The sequence below is a fragment of the Coffea eugenioides genome, chromosome 11 (assembly GCF_003713205.1).
Source record: "Coffea eugenioides isolate CCC68of chromosome 11, Ceug_1.0, whole genome shotgun sequence".
Lineage (NCBI taxonomy): Eukaryota > Viridiplantae > Streptophyta > Magnoliopsida > Gentianales > Rubiaceae > Coffea > Coffea eugenioides.
The window spans coordinates 16829247-16853181 of record NC_040045.1 but is presented as its reverse complement, the minus strand read 5'-3'; the positions used below and the strand labels follow the sequence as shown (position 1 = coordinate 16853181).

Here is a 23935-nt window from a genome sequence, read left to right as displayed (position 1 = left end):
TAATCATTTCCAATAGCCAAACAAGCCTTCAAGGCATCACAATCACATATAGCAAAGCCACATTATAAGCATCCAAGTGAGTAGTATACTCACCACTCACGTAAGTGAGGTTTCATGCACCGTCGTCCAAAGTACGTCGTGCACTAACGTCACGCCCTAGAACACGTAAACAAATACAATAAGACTCGATAACGAGTCATAAAGCCATGCCAATCACAACCCCAGTAGGGTTTCATATGCATATATAGGCATGATAGCAAACCAGAAAATCAGGAAATGTAACTCATTTGGCCTTAACAACAAAAACAGTTTTGGCCTCATTATGCGGTAATGGCACAAATTGCACTACGCTTATCGGATGAGGGTGTAAGACCCACCATCTCGAAGCTAAAAGACAGGGCTACAACAATGTAGAAGGCCACTCAGTCCAAATCCTAGCACAACTAGGTCAAATATGCAGAATACCAAACCAGAACCGTAATTGCAGGTTTACAAATTACACTATGCTGTAATCAGTACAACTCAATCTATACAGGTCCAAATGCATTGATTCCAAAGGCATGCGGTAGCTAAGACATCAAGCTACATTTCATCAGAAGACACCAACATCCAAATCCAAAACAATTCCAGTCAAAACAGACGATTACAAGCGCAGTTCGTACATTCTGATCAACCCAGAACAGCAACAGTAAAATCGACATATCTCATTCTACACTACTCCAATTGCCCTGAAATTTTACAGGCACCTCAAAAACATCAATACCTACAACTTTCATGTTTTAAGAAAAGGCCAATTCAGCCTCTAACCATATGATCCAAAACCGGACAGAAAGGGGGTTATGAAACCCTAACTTTTCACATTTCCTTCCAAACCCAAAATTGGTTGCAATTTCCTATCATTTACATCCACTAGAGTCATAACCCCTCATTACCAACCATCATAGATAACCACAACCTCATGATCACATTAAACCAGAAAATTCATCAATAAAATAAAAACTTCACCATATCATCCAAAAGCAAGAAATAAATCACAAATTTCAGCACTTTAGCCACCATTAGGCACAAATTAAACATCATTGAGTGTAAGAGGAAGTGTAATCACCACTTACCTAGTAAACAAGAGAGAGGGAGTTGTAGAACACCTTAGCTTCCTTAAAAACTTCACCAAACAACTTACTAGCACCTAATGGAAGGATTTTATGGAGTAGAAACTAGTTTATGTGATTGGTTTTGGAAGATTGAGCTAAATGGAAGCTAAAATGGTGAAGAGTTTCTTCCTTCTTTGCTCAAGAGAGAACCGGCCATGGAGGAGAAGAAAAGAGTGAATTTTAGTGATTTTTGTGAGATATTTAACTAAATGGCAAAAAGTCAAAAAGGGTGAATAGTTGTCTTAGGCTTCAACCACTCACAAAGTGACACGTGTCACTTCATTAAATGCATTTCTATCCTTTTGTTTCCTCTCACATCAATCACATCTCATCCTCCACTTATCTCTTAACACCCGATAAATTTCACCCAGTATCCGAAACTTAACCTTATTGGCCGAATTTTTCCGAACTTATCGCACTAGTGGGGCCCACGTCCATAATATATCCGTAATTTTTCAAAAACTACCCAATGCTAGAAAAATCATCTAAAAACTAGAATTACTCATAGCATCCACCAAGAAAATTTTCCTAAGCCAGAAAATGCAGAAAACATGCAATTAAAGGGGAAAAACCCTAGGAAAATTATTAGGGAAAATACGGGTTCTCACAGTTAGTTCATACAAAGTGCTCGAGAGCAGACAATACCTATTTACAAGAGGCCCTAGAAATTCATAATGATCCCAAAATGCAGCTGCAGGTCAGCTACAGGAGTTTCTGTGCTGCTTTGCAAGTTCACTACATACTTCTAGAAAAAGAAAGGGGAAGAAAGTTGCATTTATTGTTTAACATGATCTAACCACTAAAGTTCTTATATGACCAAACCAGCTCTGTGGAACCAATCAAATCAAAAATGCCCTTTTAAGAAAATCAAGGTTAGCTGCTTCTTAATAGAATCCATTCATTTATAATACTTGAATTGAAACAGGGTCCATCAAGAAGAGAAAGCTTGATCTTTTTCTGGCTACCTGCATCCAAACAGCTTCTTATTTTGTCCAACTGAACTTCCTATTGATCCTGAAGCTACAGAGACAGTACACTTTTTCTCTTTCTTTGGTTCACAGACATCCAAGAAAACCCACAGAATGCTGCATAATAAACATCAGATTAACTTAAAGTTCAATTTTTTCAAGCAAGCCTCATATTAATTTGCTGGTTATCTGAAAAAGTGGTAATAAATTAAACAGTCTCGTAATGATTAGAGTAGGATGTAAACACCTAAATTCCTGCATGGTAAGAAATGGAAAATCCTGTTGTGCACTCCCCATCTCAAGAACCCAACAACCAAGCCATCCACCTTGAATTCAGGATTTGAGAATCTTTCACACAGTCTGCATTAATTGCCTACACAATATTTATGGATTTGATGAGGAAGTAGATTAAGCAGACAATGGGAGCGATTAAGTGGCTGGAGACACTTATAGCGATTTCTTTGCTTGCACTGCAGACCGTGGGAGCCATGGCTGTTATGCCAAGTAGTTACATTTATGGATTTAATGCAAAGGGAGTTTGAACTTAAATCGGATAAGTATGTTAGCCATGAGATTAAATCATGGGTATTAAATTTGCTAATCAACATGGAATTTCTTGGTGAATCATCCAATATACTCCTCCTCAACAAGCATCCACATACTAGTTTAAACGTCTCTACACCATAGTTGATAGGATCAACTATTTCCTTCAAAAGGAAAAGCATCCTATGCGATAGTCTATCCACATTAACAATGTTGTATCCCATTAATACTATGACTGGAATATTCAAGAATAAAAAGGTAGAAGAAACTCATTATCACACCTCATTATGATTTCTTCCACGCATTTAGATATATAAAACAAGAACTAAATAAAAAATAATGTCATGTATACATTGTGTATATACAAAAATGTATGCAAGACCCTGATTTTGATTAGATTTAGGCTATAACACTAACACTTCTTTCCTATTTTGTTTAATTTTTCAACTTGTTCTGAAGAACTTCTACTAATTCTACTATGTACATGCCAATTAGGTACCAAGTAACACCAGCTAGGATAACCTGTAACCAGTTGCTATTCACGATATCCCGCACAAGTGAACCAGCTATATGCTCTTTCAATCCACCAGATATCCCTTCGCTTAGCTGTGACCGAACTATGGCAGCTGCTGCAGTGGCTAACACAATTGGAACAGACGACAAGAGAGGATGGCTTTCACTAATTTTCTTTTGATCTGAAAAATCCTGTTCAAACTGCTCCTTTTCCTTGATTGAAGGGGATTCTGATGATGGAACTCTGCAGTCAGAATTGTTCCTGTTTGACTCTGGAAGCACAAGCTTTGATGGAGCCCAATACTCAGCGTCATTTGTATAATTTGATGAGACTCCTAAAAAGTGTTGTTGTGTCTCTCTTGCTTGCTTTCTAGCCGCTGCAACATCCCTAAGCTTTTCAATGTTGGGTTCGGTGGACTTCTTTCCAAATGGAGTAAAATGATAGCGTTGTACTGTAGCTTGTCCACAAGCGGGTGCTTGCCAGTATAACCAATTGGATAACGTTCTGATTGCTTGAATAGCTGAAGCCCTTGCATCCCTCTGAATATCTGATTCCTGCATTGTACTTTCTTCTTAGCCATGTTTGGAAGCATCGTGTAAGTGACAAAATAATGGAACGATAAGCCAGCTCAGTTTGTTTTATTTTTCAAAAGAAAGTGACAAAATCATATATGCATGTTAAAATTTCGGTTCTCCATTAAAAAAAAAAAGGTAAAATCATGCCTGTTTATAAAGAATTCATGGACAAAGTAAACATACTCAATAATTAGATAATGAAATAATAACTTTCATAGTCGAAAACGAAAAACTTGGCATGTTTTTGGTTTTGGACACACCTTGGAGGTTTTTGAAGAAGTCATGTCATATCTAGCTTGGAACTTTTCCAGATCATCGAAGATATTAGATGCACAAGCACCAACTGTATTGCCAAAACCAATTCTAACTTTCCCACGTGGTTTCTTAGACATCAGGAATTCCAAGGCTGCCAAATTGGACCTTTCCACTGTCCTGTTCTCCAGCCAGAATTTGAAATAAAATACAAAAAGAGCAAAGGAAAGATGATAAATATGACAACTGAACAGTTACTAAAAATAACGTATTATAAGCTCTTATCATATTATACAGTGTGCATTCATTTTGGTTTTTTCCATATAATGCTGTCATCCTGCTGACAACCAAGAAATGCAGATTGTAAACGAAATGATACACGACATACTATGTCTATGTTTTACCCCCTAAGAAGTATAGAGTAAAGGTATTTGAATTCTGTATCTGTATTAAAATGCTTACTCTTGGCTCTCTGATAAAGTGTTAATAACTAGAGTTTGGCTTGGTCACAAAAAGATTAAATCATTTTCAATCAGGTGAGAACTACTCAAAAAGCTGAAACCAAACTTTGGAAGTTTCTAACTCAAAACTATACTCTCTGCAAGTGCGTGATTATTTGAGCTGTGTTGGAGGAAAGCCTACAATTTGTGCATTAAAATGCAGGCAGTCAGCAGCACTTCGATTAATTTGCAGTTTGAGGGCAACAGAATCTGCAAATTACACTCATCTCAACTGATGAAAAGTCTAGAGACAGATAAGAAGAACCAGAAGTCTGACCTACCTACAACGGAATTACAACTAAAAAGCTATGGATTAGCAACACCGCACATGCTCTTCTATTTTGATAAAACAGGAACTTACACAAAATTCCTATTTTCTTCCAAAATTTCATCAATGGCCTGATAAAGAAAGGAATATGGACAGTCGACATCGTACACTCTAGAGCACTCCAAGGACCTAAGGTCATCGGTGTGTTCGAAATTTCAAGACTTTTGCATACAGAGGGTTTAACTCATTAATTTAATACGTTTATGGTTGTTTATATTTTCCATCAGACCAAGAGGAGCCAAGATCAGAGCCCAGAGGGGAGCCAGTTAGCTGGAGTTGAAAATTTTGAAGCATATTACATACTGTTTTAAGTACGACAATGAATTGTCATGTAATCAGTAAGTAGAGACATTAAAGGGGCGGCATTCTTACGAGATGCAATCAACTGGACATGTTTGTATGGCTGCTTGAATTTTGTCTTCAGGATCTGCCCATTGGGCAACAACCCTTGCTCTTCCATAAACTGATTCAACAGCAAATGTTTTTTCAGCAAATAAGGCACACTTTAAGCAACCTACGCACTTGACTTCATCCACAAATACTGCCCTCTTCTCGTTTTCTGGGCCTAACCAGACGGAATATAGTGGTTTGCCAGTATAACCTCGTAAATCTGCAAATTTTTCTTGTTCCTGCAGAATGTTCCAGTATCAGGTTCATTTCAAGAAGAAGAGAAAAAAAGTTGACAGAATATCAAGAGGGGTTCATTTCAGAATTCTAACAAATGATTTGAATTTTTTACTCGTTATCATAAGCAAGCCAGCAATACTGACAGAACATTTTTTAATATGGACACGATAGCAGTTGAACAGAAATTCATCTTACATATTGGTGCAAAGTAGGGATTTTGAAGACAAAAAGGCAGCTAATTTTAAGTTTATCTTGAGTAAAAACTGTTAGAGGTGCAGTTAAATACACAAGAGAAGTCACTTTTCTAATGATTTGGGTGCTCAAGGAACCTTCCAAGAAATCGTTATGTTCTTTTGGATCGATCTTAAGAGCACCTTCATCATTCACTCAGTCTTTACCTAAACTTTTCTGTTTCAACAGCTACCTAGAGATCTTAAATTCACTAGTTCTCTGCTTGCTAGCTATTATCGTGGACAAAAATTCACTTTATAAGAGTCGTACCAGTAGATAAAAACTCTTTATCATAGGAACAGGGCTGCCCACTGGTATAGCATTATATACACTCTCAGGTGAAGAGACAAATACTAAAGCAAGCATATAAATTCATGATATCCCTTATCCCGAAAAATTGTGCTTCCTTTCTAAGGTTTTTCTTCTCTTATCCTGAATTTTTGTCAGTTATTGCACCCTATCCCTAGTAAATGCTCCATCGCCAAAGCAGAGATCAAACAGATTGGACAAAATTGCACTGAATACATCATATGCAAGAGAAGTTAGTTTGAGCATAATTGAACTAATAAAAGGAAATTACCCATTTAGCTAAAGATAACTTTCTATGCATCCAAGAATATGCAGAGAGAAAAAGGAAAGTAACAGTCAAAACTAACCTTATCATATGCCATTCGTGAGCTTGGATCAGAAAGAACAGCATATGCTTCATTGAGTATAATAGCTATATCATGTCCTGATGGACCAGCAATATCAGGGTGGCATCTCTTCTGCAGTGCCCTATATGCAAGTTTTATCTGTGCTTGATCACAAGAGCTCTCAATTCCCAGAAGCTCATAGAGGTCCAAGTCTGTAACTGAGGAATATGAAGTGCACTTGGAAGCTTTGCAAGCAATATTAGAGCTGTAATAGGACTTCCAGTTCCTTGGAGTCCAGACATGGATGCTTGATTTTCTTTGGATTGCATTTCTGGTTATTAATGAAGGGTTGAAAGTGTACAGAGATACATTAGCAGAATGCATAATTCTCCTTTTTGGAACTGAAGAATGAGAAAGTTTTAAGTTCACGAGTTCTTGTGGTGTTCTGAAGATATCATTGGATATGGAGACTAGGAGATATTTGTATGATGCTAAATGGTCCTAAAGTGCACCAAACGAAGACAATAGAGTGCACCAGAAAAAGACAAAATCACTGAGGAATATGTATCAAGCAGTCTTGATGATGGCTAAGTTCAACATCTTAGTTCCCTGATACAATGCTCAACAGCTGAGAATCATAGATAAACTGGAAACTGAGAGGTGAAATTATGATTTATTGCTTTCTTGATCTAATTAATATAATTGAAACTTTATCTCTTTAACTACAATTCTATAATGCTTTGTTTCCCTTAAACCAATAGGCGAACAATACAACAAGAGGAGTTTGAGGATAACAAGTCATGGAAATGTCAGAATAGAAATACGTGAACTTTAAACCAAAAAAAAAATTTTTTTTGAGGTATATCTTTCTAAATAAAAAGATGAGGTCCAAAATTAATGTGTCACAGTTATGAGTGCATTCTTTACTTTGTACTACTGATTATGCCAAGGAACGTGTGTTAGTTATAGTTTTAACAAATCGTACATATAGTTTTAACAAATTGTAAACTATGTTGTAGTAATCCAATAATTCTGGATTACATAAAATCGAAAAAAAACGAAATGATATATAGTAATGCGTGTAGAATAGGTTGTTATTGCCCAATATTGGCTAATTATAATAGCTAAAGGGAGCTTAAAAATCATCCGACATATGTTTTTCTACCAATATTATGTAGCTAGAATGATAATATGAGCAAATTAATTTGAGAATCTTAAATGTCATATACTAAAAGGACTAATTATCCACAAGTTATGACTACAAGAAATCATCAATCGATTCTTCCTTCTCTCTTTAGAATGCATTCTTTCTTTCTTCTCTCTTTAGAATTCATTCATTCTTTCCTCTCTCTAAAACTCCACCAGCAAAAACCATGGGAAAGAGACCAAATACTTTTTCTATGAAAGGGGGCATTTATCTAGCTTTGTTTCCTTCATTTGAATTGTTCTCCTCTAGAATTGCCTAATGAGAGATTCTTCTCCTTTAAATTTTGCCAGTGAGAGTTTTATTCTTTCCTAAAATATCATTATGAGAGTTTTTTTCTTAATTTTTTTCAGTGGGTGATATTAGAGATCTAGTAAATCTCAGAAGCCAAATCTAAATTTTTCTATGGATTTGAAGCAATTTTTATTAGATCTGACTATTAGAAAATACACACAAATTTATTGGTTGCAATGATATTCATTTGATGAAATATACTCCTGGGAGGTTTCGATATTATGATCAAATTTATTGTTTTGTATTTATCGTATCAATTGATTTCAAATCTATGTACCTATGTCATCTTTGATGTACTTGCTGTGTAGATATTATAATGAAACTATTTTTTTATCAAAAAAATTATTGTTACAAAATGGAAAACCTTTTAAGTCAAATGCCAAATTGTTTGGGCTAAAATCTCAACAGTATAGTCCTTGTGCAGGTAAAGTGCCTCTTTGGTTTGCTCATGGGACAAAATGCACCACCTCCAACTTTCCTACTTTAACCCTTTAAAAATTTTTTGTAAGTATAAAAATGTCCACCATAAACCAAGGTAAAATCTATTCAAAACACTAAAACATAAAATCTTGCTTTAAATATGCCTAGAAGCAATCTGGTATAAGGATTTCCAGATACGACTTCTGTAACAAGCTTGAAACAGCATATTGGGCTACAAAACCTTCATAAATCACCCATCACTGTTGCTGCAACTTACGAGTATGTATTTACACAGCCACACCAAAAGAAGACTCAACTTTCTGCAACAAGTTTGGCAATCATCCACCTGGTTTAACAACTTCCTCCTCTGCAGAGGGGTCAAGTCATTCTGCATTGGAATACATCTTGTAAACATTATCAGATTAGCTAAAAGCTAAATCGATGGACTCGTCCACCATTTTCTTTCTCCATTTGAGTACTTCCCACCAAGTAGAAGAGGTAGTTTTGAGAAATAATCGAATTGATTCTTTAATTCTTCTTTTAACTGTTTTAGAGAATGGCAACTTATTATTATTTTTTAGTAGTAAATGGAAGGGGTAGAACCCAAGACACATAGTTATTAAATCTAATCCAACAAGAAACCTGACAAAAGAATTGAATCAAGGGTTGATCACATTTTATCCCTTTAAAGAATACCTCATTTCTCAGTTTACCCCCTAACCTTTAATTTTGCTCACTTAACCCCCTTTAGGACAAAATTGCTCTTACATTATTTTGACTTTTCATTTATCTTGTTTTCGTTTCGTTTATTTCTTTTTCTTTTTCTTCTTTATTTAATTCTTCCTCTTTCCCGCAAAAATCTTCACATTAATGATTGAAATTAAAAAAGAGAAATTGCAGAGATCTATCTTCTCCCTAAATGATTAAAAAAATATTCAAATCACTTTCCTAAAATACAATTTTTTTAGCCTTTCAATTCTTTTAATTTTGGGTTTTCATCTTTCCTTTCTAGTTTCTCATTTTATTCCCAAGAAAATATCTTAAGATGAAATTGTAACCAGATTAATAATCATCAATTAAAATTTGTGACACGTGGCATCATACAAAAAATCAAAATTAATTTTTGATGCCTTTTAAACCTTCACCCAAAAATATGCAATTACAAACTCAAAACAAAAATTTTCGTTGAAATGGAATTTCTATTCGGAAGAATGAAAGAGAGAAGAACGAGAAAAAGAAATAAAAGAAAGGAAAACAATTTCATCTTATGATATTTTCTTGAGAATAAAATGAGAAACTAGAAAGGAAAGAGGAAAACCCAAAATTAAAAGAATTGAAAGGCTAAAAAATTGTATTTTAGGAAAGTGATTTAAATTTTTTTTAATCATTTAAGGAAAAGATATATCTCTGCAATTCCTCTTTTTTTAATTTCAATCATTAAGGTGAAGATTTTTGTGGAAAAGAGGAAGAATTAAATAAAGAAGAAAGAGAAAAAGAACTAAAAGAAAGGAAAATAAGGTAAATGAAAAATCCAAATAATGCAAGGGCAATTTTGTTCTAAAGGGGGTTAAATGAGCAAAATTAAAGGTCAAGAGGTAAACTGAGAAATGAGATATTCTTTAAAGGGATAAAATTTTATTAACCCTTGAATCAATGATTCTTCTTTTAACTGTTTTAGAGAATGGCAACTTATTTTTATTTTTTAGTAGTAAATGGAAGGGGTAGAACCCAAGACTCATAGTTATTAAATCTAATCCAACAAGAAACCTGACAAAAGGATTGAATCAATGGATCACTAGTTCAATTTGTGAGTCACTGATTGAACTTGTGAGTTATTAATTTAATATTTATAAATATAAAATAATAATTATAATATATAATATATGATAAAGTGCTTTTAAATACTAATTATTGTACTTAGAAAGATATACAATGAATATATAGATATTAATAGAAGATTTAATTTCATTTTATCATACTTTTACATAAATAAATAATATAGTCAAATATAAAACAAAATTATATCATTTGTTTTAAAAAAATATATAGCATTATTTTTTCTTTTGTTTAAAAACAAAGTAATTTTTTAACTACTCAAATATTGTTGATTTAAAAATTAAAAGGATTAATTATATAATAAAAAAGTAAACAAGTTTATTAAAAATATATTTAGTTATCAAATAAAAACTAAACAAGTGATGAAATTTTAGATAAATTTTATATACACTAACAGTGTTTACAATATACATTATCATGATTAGATGCACAACACATTTATAAAATTTGAATTTCAAATTCAAATTCAGATTATGTATCATACATTCAATGATGAAAGTGTATACACTGTCAATACATAAAAGATTAATCCTAAAATTTTATATACGTTTAAATGAAAGTCCAATGTACAAATCTCATTACAAGCATATATACACTCCGTTTCAAACACAGACCACAATTGTTAAAAAACAAGTTTTCGATTGAACCACTAAGTCAAACAAATTTATTCGAATTTGACCTAGTCAATTCATTGTCCAATCAAACTAAAAACCGTGCCCAATCTAATGACCAAATTATCAGACTACCCAATAAACTGCTAGGCTAGGCCGAGTTTAAAAACTATGCCAAGACCTCCTACCTACGATCTCTTTCCCCTACCACCCAATCCAACCCTTCCCCTAAAGAATTGCAATTTACATCTCTTTAAGAATCTTGATGTAGTTATAGAATCTGTCGTGTCGAAAAAAAAAAAAAACCCTGATGTCTCATTTCTACACAAATCTCATGAACCAAGTACACAAAGCACACATTTCAGCAGAAAAGAATAATTCAACTGCATGATCAATACGTTGCATATAATCCACAATTGGTGGCTGATATGTACCAAGCGGTTTCGTTGTTGTGTGACATTATTGTAAGATAAAATAGCAAAGGCTAGGAAAATTTTTAGACTTGAACAATTGAAATCTCAAAACTTCAACTACGCACAAGATGAACAATAAATCACTCAGATGAATGGAGATATTTCTGGAGCTCTCCTACATGTCATGGAAACTCAATGAAGTTGCAAAAATGATCATCTTTGTTACCATCAGCGCTAGGAAGCATTTCAGGACGACTGGACAATCTTAGTAAGTATTCCCACCGGAAAAGTACCATAATAACCCTTACACAAGACCCCTTTGCTTGAAGACATCAAATATCGCGGCTCCAATTTTGGCTGGAGACTCTACAACAGTAACTCCAGCTTCCTTGAGGATCTTGATTTTGTCCTGCGCTGTACCCTTCCCACCAGATACAATAGCTGCACATCCAAACGAAAGATAACTAGGACAATTGTACAAATACAAACCACTGAAAATACCATAGATTTAGAACACATTTATTCATGCATTATAGCTGCACTTCTAAGAGATTTCAAAATTAATGCAAGGTGAATTACTCGTATAATCACCTTGGTTAGTAAGCAAAAAATTTTTACAGCTATATATACAACAAAGATCTCAGTATCAAACTACAACATTTATCCCACCCCAGAATCTGTCGAATGTCAGGTGGTCCACCTAATCATCATTCACAATTTGAGCTTGGATCAAAGTACCAATCTTTTGCCATTTTATTACGACAATTCACCAGCAGTAAATACTTTTACACTGTTAACATATTTGGACATAAATCTAGAAGTCAAACACTTCAAAAGCAGGCTGCATAGGAAGGAGGGATGGACCCCCGCGCGCGGGGGGTTGGAAGATGAAGGGGGGAGAGAGAGAGAGAGAGAGAGCATAGTTCATATTTATACAGAGGCTTCATAACTGGACTTCCTTTGGCTTTGGGTCAATGAAATCCGGACTCCTTGTGACTGCACTAGTAAAACTACAATACCAGGATCCGATCATACACAGGTTTTCATAGAACAAAAGAATTAACCTAAGCAACTTTTCTGTTTTAAAGCAGATTTGAATAACAAAAAGTCAAGGCAGTATAAATAAGGATGACACTGTTGGCTTCAGTTTTTTCAATTACAGATTACAATGTAAAGAATTTCTGCAGATGCATCTACAGAAAGCAAGGACATAAACTTGGAAATTCAGTTTTCTATAACCATCTTCGATAGTCAATATTAAGAAATGCACTCCACTTTAAATTCTCAAATTTGAATAATTATGTAAATTATGTGACACATTATTGCTACTACTGGAGGAAATACCCTCACACATTAAGTCATGCACAAATGATCAATAAAAACTAGTTTCTTGTATTCTTTTTTCAGCTAACAAGACAGAAAAACAAAACAAGAAAAACACAAGATTGGATCAGCCCCACAAATTTCATAAAATACCTAAGCTCTTCTATGTTGGAAATAAACAAAGAAATGATCCTATTCTCCTTCTAGCAACAAAAACACCAAGCTTTCAGCCATGTCCTAATGCAACTGGTGGACAGGAGAGAGATCAATGAAGATGGAAAAGAGGAATAGAAAAGAGGGGCATAAGAAAAGGATTAAACAGATGGTTTACTTCTCAACCCAAAAATGGTACTAAAATTTTACATTCAAAGTGGAATAGGATCTCCAAGAGCAGAGCAACACAACTCTCTAGAATTTAAAAATATCTGTCCATGAGCTCATAGAACTCTCAAAGGATATCACCAATGAAACTAGCAAAGCTGTTCCTTTCACAAAAATGGCATCCTCAACAACAGACCAATTCTAACCAAAGTGTACATAATAGAACTACCCATAAGCCAGAAAAAGAACTACCTTAATCACAGTACAGGTTTTCCATTAAATCAAGATACAAGATTCTATGGGTAAATATCTTATAAAGGAACTCAGCAGAATGTAACAAGATCATTCCATGATGTATATGTACAAATATACAGCATTGACCTGGGCCACTAAATAGTATACCACCTAATAATGTTGCTAGAAATCATCAATATTGCCATTAGGACCAACAAGAAAAAGAAGACAATTGAAAATTCATTATCTTGATCTTTAGTGCACAGAAATCTTCAGAAAATCATAAATTACCAGTAGATAATTATTAATGGAAATCTAAATTGTTGTTGCAACTGGTAGAACTTAGGCCTAGAAACCAGGAAACAAAAGTTGCAGGCATATCGAGACAACAGAGCTTGATTGCATACAAAACCATAAGGTAGTTATAACGAGCGAATGTTAATTTATGCAGGCAATTCAAATCATGTCTCTTCACTTGCAAATCCAACACTCCAAAATTAGCAGTGGAAAAAATTTGCATAATTAAATGATTTTAAAAGGAAACAAAAAAAAGTTAAAAGAATAGAGAACCACCATTATGTATGCTCCTTTTATCCTGAAACAAGTAAGAAATTCAAAAATTTCGTGCTTCACAAGTACTACATTGCGTCATTCTGTGTTTACCGCTTAATTTGAGAGAAAATCCAATCGACAGGATCACGAATGGTACTAAGTTCATTTTGATGTCTTTGGGCTATCCCAGGAAGCTTCAGAATGTGCTGCACTTGCTATGTTTTGGGTAATAAAAAGCAATAGGGTATAGCAGAGCATCTCAGGCCTTAGAGAAACCTCCATGGATTTCTAAGCAATAGACTTGTTTTATATGTTTCTCCGGAAGTAGTTAGATTATTGCTACATGCAATCTTGGCTGAATATTTTGTTTCAATGTAACCTGTAAATGTACTCCCTACTGTATGCAGGGATTCCTCTAAAGAAAAAGACTCATTTTATTCCCTCATTCTAGTTCTCCACCTTTTACTGAGGTCAAAAGTTTCTCTCCCAAAATGGAGGTATTGAGTAATGTAAGTACAGTTAGTTCACAAATCCAATATATCAACAAAAAATAAGCAAATATTGAGAAAATTCACAACCAAAGCATATAACACAAAATAAATAGTCTCATTCCTTGTGTTTTCACCTCCCTGGCAATGAAGAATGCTAGAGAACTTAAGAATAATGCAAAAGACTAAAGCAGACCTACTCTTTTGAGTACTGAACAATCAGTTTTGCCAGGACACAACGATGGTGCCAAATACAAGGATAAACCATAACATTGAATGAAAGTAAAACCAAGACAATACCTCCAGCATGACCCATTCGTCGACCAGGTGGAGCAGTGAGTCCAGCAATAAAAGCAACAACAGGCTTCTGAGTCCCACTTTCCTGTTAAAATTAAAAATAGATCACATTTAAAACCTTTTTAAGTCAAACACATTAAAATAATTCAAGTTTTATGAAAATTAAGAATTTAATACGCTTCAGAGGAATTAGATTTACATTTTCTATTATTCATACCACATTGGAAAGGGTATGCACAATTTTTTGAGACCATGAGAAGACGAAACTATCAACCCAACAGCCATCATACTTTCAATTCTCCAATGCCAGACATTTCAGATTTTCCCTGTCCACCATACCATTAATACTCACTATTTCTAGTTACAGTCCTTGTCTGAATATTTAATCTTAGTAATACAGGCTGATAATATTTAACTGGTTTTTTCTATTAGCTTTGGAATTCACATTACAAAAAAGCCCAAACAATGTCCTCAAGTTTGTTACTGATAAACAGGCAAGCAAAGAAAACTCAAAACTAGGAACAAGCAAAGGCATTACAATTTCAGGGCACGGGCATGTACACCACTGTCAGCTCTAAATTGTTTTTGATGGATGTTTTTGATGGACCAGCCACAAAGTTCAAGTAACAATTAACTTCAAGCCCTTGTTGAAATCCATTTGTTCCAGAGTAAATTAATTTACAACTCATGGAGTTTAAAATCTGTGTTTTGCAACCAAAAAAGTAAAAATAAAATGGAGGTTATACTCAGTTTTGCAACCTAAAAAATAAAAATACATATAAAATCTATGTACTGCATTCCTTCCTCAAATCCAACATCCAAATCAACCAATCTAATCACAGACTTTCTCCCTCTAATACTTCTGTTCTGTTTAGCCGAATATATTTTCTTTTGCACATAGAAATTTTATTTTGCTTGGTCTTTTCTAAACTTTGAGTTAGTTTTTCAATTTCCTTTGTTTTTAGGTCTTGTATTGCTTATTGCACCATTGTTTCCCAATGTGGTTATAGCAGCATTCCGGGGTGAACTAAATTTCCATTCCAAGCTCCATGATAGTGTATGATACATATATCGGCCAGTACTACATATTTTTTCCTGAGACAAGTTTTAGTGATTTCAGGATTCCTTGAAGTTAGAGCTGCTATATCAGAACAAGGACCTTTGGCAATTACTGATATTCAACACAAATTTAGGTTTTTAAAAGGGTAACATGAAAATAAAGGGTAGATTACAAAAATCATATAAGCCTTGAACACCTACTTTGGCTTCCTAAAGACTTGATTGATAGCTAAGTCAGGATGCCCAGACGGCAGTCATAAAATGATATGACATATGACATATGACATATGTAGAATAAGTGGTATTGACTTCAACTTTTACCCCAGGAAACAACCCCTGACCTGATAAGCACTAGCACCTGGTTTAGTTGCCAGTAAAGTAAGGTGATCCAGTAATACGATTTCTAGTAATTTAATTTTCTCAGAATTTAGATATCGGTAGAAAACATTTTCTTGTTTGGATATTTCAGAAAAGTGGACGTACATGAGTACCTAAAGTAATGTGGATAGTCAAAACTGCTCTTAACTAGGGTTAAAATGAACCACTAAACAAACCAAAAACACAATTATGGAATAAACCTCAAAAAATCCACACTAAAAAATGTAATATTCTATTCATATAAAGAAATTTACTGTACTAGAAAAAGTTGAAATTGAGAAGAACCAAAAAGGGATCCAAGAAATGGAGCATCATTGGCATGCAGAAGTTGAATAACAAATTATGTTGTTTAAAAACTTAACCACGATTTCTACACTTATGATGCAGAATATGAAGATCAAAGAGCCAACACACAGTGCAAAACCCAAGAGGCAAACACCATACAAAGTTATCTTCATCACCTTTTCCTCGATATCCTTAGTCATCCTCTTTTCTTGAATCTGCTTATTATCATCTTTTTTTTAAATTTTTTTTTGGATTTTGGTGAAATAATCCCCTCCATCATATTCTTCTCAGGAATCAACTTCATCTTCCCTTCTATCTATTCATCTTCTTCCCATCTCATCAACTTCTCTCCTCTCTTCTCCCTCTTTTTTCTGTTTTCTACATTTTGTTGGGCTCCGTTTGCACTACACTGATTTCATAAGCAGAACTTGTTCAAAAACTAGATACGAATGTTGAGCAATACCACATCTGAAATTTTAGCTTTTCAACCCCATTACTGATTATTTTGTTCTCTGGTATTGAAAATCAATGTAAAAATTTGGTCATTGGTTTCTTTTCAGTTCACATGGGGCTTGATTTGGACAATTTTTGTTTGAAATTGTTTTTGGAGGAAAAACATTTTGGAAGCCAGATTAAGCTCAGAGCTCAGGCCTTTTCTTTTAGAGCTCAGCAAATTCAAGGTCAAATTCAGGTAGGGACACATTAAGTTGAGCTCAAGCTCAAATTTGTTGATATTCAGGCTCAACTCAGCTTGTTTGCCCCCCTTCTTTTCTTCATGACTACTTAGGCTGAAAGCCGACATGTTCTCCTTAGTACAACACCATGGAAGTTATATATAAGAACTCAGTTTCAGCAATGTCGCAGTCAAAATAATAGATAGAGGAACTCATGAACCGCATGTCCAACTATGAGCTTCGGTCATTTGAGTCCTTTTATTAAGTGAGAAAAAAGACTACGACCTAAAGTTGGGAATAAAATTCCTGGTATTTGATGTTAACATCCCAGTTTTTAGGGACTTTATTACTTGCCAAAAAGTCATCTTACAGAACAAACACCACAATTTATTGGAAAGAAATGAAAACACTTTTCTGGTCAGAATCCTTGGCTCATCAATGACGCCCAGAAGTAAAATCACAGAATCCTATATCAGAAAGGAAATGAAAATAAATTTGACACTACACTGGCCAGTTAAGAAAGGATGCGTTCAGTTGTAAAACCCAAACTGAAGACAAGCAAGAAAGACATGTTAAATTTACATTCATCTTCTTCGTACAGATAACTCAGTTATTGCTAATCAACACATGGTTTCTCAAATGAACCATAGAAGTCTTAAGCTCATGATTAAAATCAAGCATTCAAAAGATTTTCAGGGAATCAAAAAATGAAAAAGCAGTCAATATATGAAAGCCTTTGTCCCCATAGATTAAGTCTCACCTTTATGAACGCTGCAGCATCCTCTTCTGCTGTACCACCAATTTCTCCTATGAGAACAATACCTGGACCATAAAATATATACATTAGTAGATCTTAGCATATCCATTTGCTTTTCCATAATCTATATAAGTTACCCACTTATCTTTTTAAAACAAAAAAAAAGGGAAGAAAAGATGACCAATCTTAAAAACATAAACCAAAAACTCAAGCATAGGCCTCAGTCATTTTAAGTGCTAGAAAGTAAAATATTAATGCCAAAGAAAAATAAGACACGGAAGGTGTGCCATCAGAACATAAACCACAGAATACCAAAAGAAAGGACAAAAGCACCAAGTGGCTTCAACTCCTTTTCATTTTTGGCAGAAACAGTATTTACTTACAGGGCTGAGGAAAAAAAATTGCAATATGACAGCAGTGGCTTCATTTCTTAACACAAGAATCTATTTACGTGCTCTCCAATTCCTTTGACTGTGTTCCTGAACTAAATCTCGTGAGCTTTTAGTAAACAGTGGATTTTGTGTGAAGCAACCAGAGTGAAATAGAAGCAGAGCAGTTTCAGCTCAGGCCAACAACAACTGGCTCACTTTATAAGTCCAAATATTAACAAAATTCTAGTTCAATCTTTCGATAAGAGAAATGGGAAAACATAGTGTGCATATTCACTACATTGAGAGGATAATGAAGGGTCCAAACCATTTGTTAATTGCAATTTGCACCGCATCAAGAGTGGCAAGTTAATGACAATTCCTCTACATTGGTATACATGAATGGATGATAAATTGTACTAAGATGAAATAAGTTTTCATGTGTTTTACTGTTGAAATATATATCAGATCCTCAGCCAGTCAGCAACCACAATTATTTAACAAGTTTTCCAGATTCAGAATATTCCCATTTCAGTTCTAATTAATAGAAGTTTGAACAATAAACAATACTCAAAGAGAACATTTTGAAAAAACGCATACAGCAGACACCAAATAAAGAAACTACCAGTCCAGTCATATACCGAATCTGCTGTCTTGTGTCTTGCATAAGATGTAGTTCTCAAAGACTGAATCCTATAAAGCAACTATTTTTAGAAACTTTACTTTTTTAAGTGAAATTTTTTTGTAATTGCATCAAATTGACAGAGATTGCACCAATATATCACAGTATCAGAGAACCTCAACTTACATTTCCTCTACATGGGGTCAAATAACAATAAATAGAAGCATAAACAAGTTTTTCATATGTAACTGCAAATTCTGTGCCAGTAGTGAATTTAAGTGTTGAACAGTCAATTGACATCAATCTTGCTTAAAAGAAAATACCTTCAGTCTGTGGATCAGCAACAAACTTCTCTAAGCAATCGACAAAATTGGTGCCATTAAAAGGATCTCCACCAATACCAACACAAGTAGACTGCCCAAGACCAACAGCGGTTGTTTGGAAGACCTAAAATTTACAGAAAAACAAGGTCATTCAAAAATTTTACAACGGTGTTACTATAATGAATTTATGCAAATGCTCCAAGGATATGATCTAACCTCAGGTAAAGAGAAACTCAGACTCCAAAATCAAAATGAATTTATACATATGCTCCTAGGATATGATCTAAACTCACGTAAAGAGGAACTCACGCTCCAACAATCACATCTAAAGCATACTTAAGGTAGGTTACAAGGAGTTACACGTGAAAAGCACTACCACAACATCAGGTACCAAACATTATCACCGAATCAAAAAATCAGTTGCGAACTCCCTAACAATTAGATCTGAGAGATAGAGTTTCAAAAAATGAAGTTTCTGAGAATAAACTTCATTAACAAATAGATAGCTTTGGCAGCAGATTTGTGCACAAAAATAACCAGGAAAACACAATCAATTGAATGTAGAAAATCCTATATTAGCATATATGGTGCACTAGACATCTCTGTTTTCGGACTCTGATTGGATCACATCTTCTGATTTTGAAATTAACAAGATATCTATCACAAAATACTCAAGAGACCACAAAAAACTGATACAAGGGGTTCAAAACTCAGCACTCAGCAGATATTCTAGGGACACAGACAACTAAAGATTCAAAACAAAGATAAAATCCACTTGTCTTTTTCCTTCCAGCATCGCATCCATTTTCAGGGTTAACAAGAAGCCACACATTCATCCTACAAACCTGGTAGATATGATATTAAATTAACAGAGAATTTATGTCCAGAAAAGAAAGCTCACCGCTTCATAAGTTAGTGTACCGGATCTAGAAACGATTCCAACACGCCCTGGTTTGTGGATGTATCCTGGCATAATACCTATTTTGCATTCTCCCGGCTTAATAATACCAGGACAATTTGGTCCAATCAGCCGTGTTTTTGACTGCTTCTTAAGAGCAGCCTTCACCTTTACCTGCAGCTCAAAATAGGAAGTCCGCACTTAAATAAAGGCAACCAAAGTTGAAAGAACAGGCATTGAACAAAGAAACAACATACAAAAAAAAATGCCAAATATACAGCAGAAACACTTCTTTTGTCACATTGATTTCTCAACTAAATATATGCAACCTTCCCTCCAAAAAAAAGGAAAAAGTAAGGACAACAACATGTACATATTGCAAGTCTGTATGAATCACAGACATATACGCGGACATGCGCATTTGAGCATCTAAAAGCAACATTTTAAAGTGTGCATTGATCACCCCAAAATGCTGACTTAACTGTTTCAACATTTTTTTTGTCTGTTGATAGAAGCAAATTCCATATTCAGTAATCATACCACAACAAAAAGTCACCTCCAACGAGAAGTTGGAACTTTTACGGCAATTTCAATCTCACTATTCTGGAATTATAAAATTTTTCTATAAACTACTTATGAAACTACAGATCTTATTTTCCAAAACAAAGTGCTTTTTCTAAAGCATAATCAAGGATCTATTGATTTCAGAAACATAATGTAAGCTCTGTTTGATTATCAAGTGTTGTAATTCAATTAAGTCTTATAATATAGACCGATAGCAGGAACAACTGACATAACTTCCACAAAACTTGACCATTATTTTCTCAAAAAGAGAATCCATACAGAAGAATAAAATCACCAAAAAGACAAGTATAGATGCTAGACTATATTTTGTAATCAGCAGTTTCAATACATAATGGCTAAAAAAACTTGGTGAGATCATATGTTCCTCAGGTAGAGCAACAAATAGAATGGTGGAACTAGTCTACCAAAAGGAAGACACAACATGCATAACACGTTAAGATTGAATATCACTAACTTAATCCAGCCTATTTCGCAATGATGAAATGAGCACAATCCCAAGTCTTTAAACAAAACCCCAAACAATGCGCAGCTCCAAACTTGATGTTTTCTCGACATGAAAACAATACTCCTACATCTATTTACATAAATATATATCAACCTATAGAACAAACCAATGGTAAGGATACTTAAATTAAAACTCATAAGCAAAATATAATATCTGGACTTCATTTGTAAATTATTGCCAGTGCATAGGTAATTGAACCATACTTAAAACAAACTAGACTTTCTTACTAAAGAAATATACCACTGAAATTACTCACTTGATCCTCAGACATCTAAGGCTAGGTTTCCAGCATTTTTTTTAAACATTCAAGATCATCCAAACCTTCATGATAGACAATTTTGACAGCAAGAAGACAGAACACACTCTAACACCATGTACCACATCCAAAATAAGTTAAAAAAGCTAATCAATATTCTTTGATTATGATCTAACGAAGATCTCTACCACAATGGCAAACCCAGCAATTGAAGACATTCTAGGATCAAAAAGACCAGAAAATCTTGCTCAGAAGAAGCTAAAGATATGCTATAGCAGCTTGTTCAGTACCTTGACATCTCCATGGAATTAGAATTTGTATCAATCATAAGTAGCTAGAGCAATGATTTCAGATTTGGTAGCCCTAACACAGATAGGTTATACAAATTTTAAAACCATGTCATTTAAGATCTCCACCCTGAAAACTTGCAACCTTGTGCAAGTCCATATTACTGCCTTCAGCTTGTATCAACATAAGGAACTATGTCTCCTAAAGCAGGCCAAGATATTAGACTGATTGACGTGAGCATCACGGTATGCCAATCTGAAATAAAGAGAATTGATCTTTCTATAGCTCAATAACATATCTTTGATCCCGAAATATTGCAATGTTGCTAGTCATACGTGTAGAACTAATTCTGGAATTGGGCACAGTATGAAAGACCTTTTAGTTATTAGGAATATCTCTAAATCATGCAGAACTGCACCTAGTCATACGTGTAGAACTAATTCTGGAATTGGGCACAGTATGAAAGACCTTTTAGTTACACTGGGAATATCTCCAAATCATGCAGAACCGCACCATTAATATTAAAGTACAGCACTCAAATTATCCTGAAGATCCTGACCACTGAGTCTGCCGGGTACATCTTAATTAATTAAACCCAGGCTACAGTCCAGAAGCTGCTCTGACTAATAAATTTTCCTCTATCCATGTAAAAAAAAGGAGGTAACATCATGATAATTGTAACAGAATAATAAGTCTTATGTGATCAGTTTTCCTACAAAACAACAGAATGCAGTAACAATCAGCCAAACGTGTAACTTAGTTAAGAAATTCTCAAAATTTTCCATAGTTCAACTTAGCCAATCTTGTCATCTAGCAATAGGATCTTTTGACAAATTCTCCTTGAAAGTGAAATTTGTTATAAGACTAGAAGAGGTGTAAACACTAATATGCAAGATATAACTTTCCAACATATCCCTCCCTCTTGTTTTTCTTTAAGAAAATTTCTAGGTAAGATTTTTCCTTTTGAAAATTTACTTCTTTTTTATTAGAAACTCTATGGTTTTTCCTTTCGAAAATTTACGTCTTTTTTATTAGAGAGACTGGCTTTACAGCGTTCAACAGAGAATCAAATGTACTGCTGCCACTTAAAGGAGTCTCAGTGGAAACTTTACATGCCTAACAAAATAGACCTTTAACTTTGGTCAGGGACACCAAATTTCTTTGCATATATCATTCATCACATACATAGCATAATTCTTCTTTTGGGTCAAAGTATCTTTTAAAAGAAGAAGAAGAACAATGTGAGAAGGTTAGATGCCCAAGAAGGTTATTCTCCTGCGAATACTAAATTGAATCTTGAGATAACAAATTTTTCAGGTCTTTTTAAGGAAAATGGTAGATCCAACAACGGTTTTGCAACAGATCTCAGCTATTACAAAGCAAAAGGCACGCTCTTCAAACCAATTCCAACTATTTTGATATAGTAATAGAAAAATTCTCAATAAGGTCACCCACAAAATCAAACATCCATTTTTCGTCTCATTCTTTGATTACTTCAAAAATGAGAGGGGGGGGAGTAAAAACAAGCTGAAAATTACCATATCATGCTGAGGAATTCCTTCTGTGATGCACACAACCAAATCTAATTCAGCCTCCATTGCCTCCATAATAGCTGCAGCAGCAAAAGGTGGAGGTACGTAAATGACCGACGCATTAGCCTTTGTTTCAGCCTTAGCTTCTGCAACAGAGTTAAAAACTGGAAGTCCCAAGTGTTCTGTTCCACCCTTCTTTGGAGTAACCCCACCAACCTAACAAATATACCAACAAAACATGTGGGAAAAAATCAACTCCAAAAGAAAATGTAGAATTTGAGAAAAAACTTACAACCCATGAAGTGCAAGGTACACAAGACAGAGAAATGCAAAATTACTTGGCAGAATCTTTTCCATGGATCGATAATTAATTACGCAATCTAAATTCACGAATGAATATTTCTCATTGTCTGTTTCCTTTTCTTACCATTTTGGTGCCGTACTCAATGGCTTGTTCGGTGTGGAAGGTCCCGTTTTTGCCGGTGATTCCCTGGCAGATGACGCGAGTGTTCTTGTCAACAAAGACGGCCGCCGGTGGCGGCGGCGATCCGAAGTGGCGCAATTGCTGGGATTTCCCATTAGGGTTTTGCAGCAGCTTCGCTGCCAAGTTTCCGATCAGTGATTTCGTTGTTTGACGAGCCATCTCTCTGTTCAATTCTCAAACACACAGTTGGGTGCGTTTTTGTGTGTGGGTGCCTTTTTTTTTCCAGCGGAATTTTCTTCTACTGCACCAACTTGTAGAGTTATGTTTTCCCACCCGGAAAAAAAAATTGTATCGCTCCTGGTCAGTGCCAATGGTATATTCCTGTTTATTTAAAAAGAAAAGAATAAATGGACGAAAATGGTCACTAAACCACCTAAACAAGCACGATCGGATGAATTTTTTTTTTTGGGCAGAAATGGTCACTCCACTCCTTGGGCCTTTTGGGTTATACTAGGAATTGTGCCCGCGAGTTTCGGAGGTGCCTCATGGGTGCCCATTATTGATTGTTTAAGAGTAATGTAAAATTTATTTAATAATTAATATTTAGAGTGTTTTATATGATAGTAGGGTTGGAATAATAAATAGAGGAACAATATACTGGATT

General features: G+C 34.7%; 2 protein-coding genes across 2 annotated transcripts; both read right to left on the bottom strand.

Moving 5' to 3' along the window:
• Positions 1-2972: 2972 nt before the first annotated feature.
• On the bottom strand, positions 2973-6786 carry LOC113754483 (chaperone protein dnaJ C76, chloroplastic-like). Its single transcript, XM_027298921.1, has 4 exons — positions 6346-6786; positions 5204-5460; positions 4012-4183; positions 2973-3730 (listed from the first exon to the last, which is right to left on the bottom strand). Exons 1-4 carry the CDS (start codon positions 6706-6708, stop codon positions 3098-3100), a joined length of 1425 nt encoding a protein of 474 aa, XP_027154722.1. The 5' UTR covers positions 6709-6786; the 3' UTR covers positions 2973-3097.
• A 4270-nt stretch (positions 6787-11056) lies between these two features.
• LOC113751438 (succinate--CoA ligase [ADP-forming] subunit alpha-2, mitochondrial-like) lies at positions 11057-23646 on the bottom strand. Its single transcript, XM_027295450.1, has 7 exons — positions 23275-23646; positions 22854-23063; positions 19685-19855; positions 18784-18907; positions 17474-17535; positions 14321-14402; positions 11057-11543 (listed from the first exon to the last, which is right to left on the bottom strand). Exons 1-7 carry the CDS (start codon positions 23488-23490, stop codon positions 11407-11409), a joined length of 1002 nt encoding a protein of 333 aa, XP_027151251.1. The 5' UTR covers positions 23491-23646; the 3' UTR covers positions 11057-11406.
• Positions 23647-23935: the final 289 nt, after the last annotated feature.

What these genes read in the sequence shown, in the direction of transcription:
- LOC113754483 (XM_027298921.1), bottom strand. Translation starts at nt 6,708, where the DNA reads ATGCATTCTGCTAATGTATCTCTGTACACTTTCAACCCTTCATTAATA. An exon ending in TGTCCAGTTGATTGCATCTC is followed by an intron (nt 4,184 to 5,203) that starts GTAAGAATGCCG and finishes GCTGGAGAACAG; the next exon opens with GACAGTGGAAAGGTCCAATT. An exon ending in CTTCTTCAAAAACCTCCAAG is followed by an intron (nt 3,731 to 4,011) that starts GTGTGTCCAAAA and finishes AGTACAATGCAG; the next exon opens with GAATCAGATATTCAGAGGGA.
- LOC113751438 (XM_027295450.1), bottom strand. Translation starts at nt 23,490, where the DNA reads ATGGCTCGTCAAACAACGAAATCACTGATCGGAAACTTGGCAGCGAAG. An exon ending in ATGCTGCAGCGTTCATAAAG is followed by an intron (nt 14,403 to 17,473) that starts GTGAGACTTAAT and finishes TAATTTTAACAG; the next exon opens with GAAAGTGGGACTCAGAAGCC. An exon ending in ACGAATGGGTCATGCTGGAG is followed by an intron (nt 11,544 to 14,320) that starts GTATTGTCTTGG and finishes TTGGATGTGCAG; the next exon opens with CTATTGTATCTGGTGGGAAG.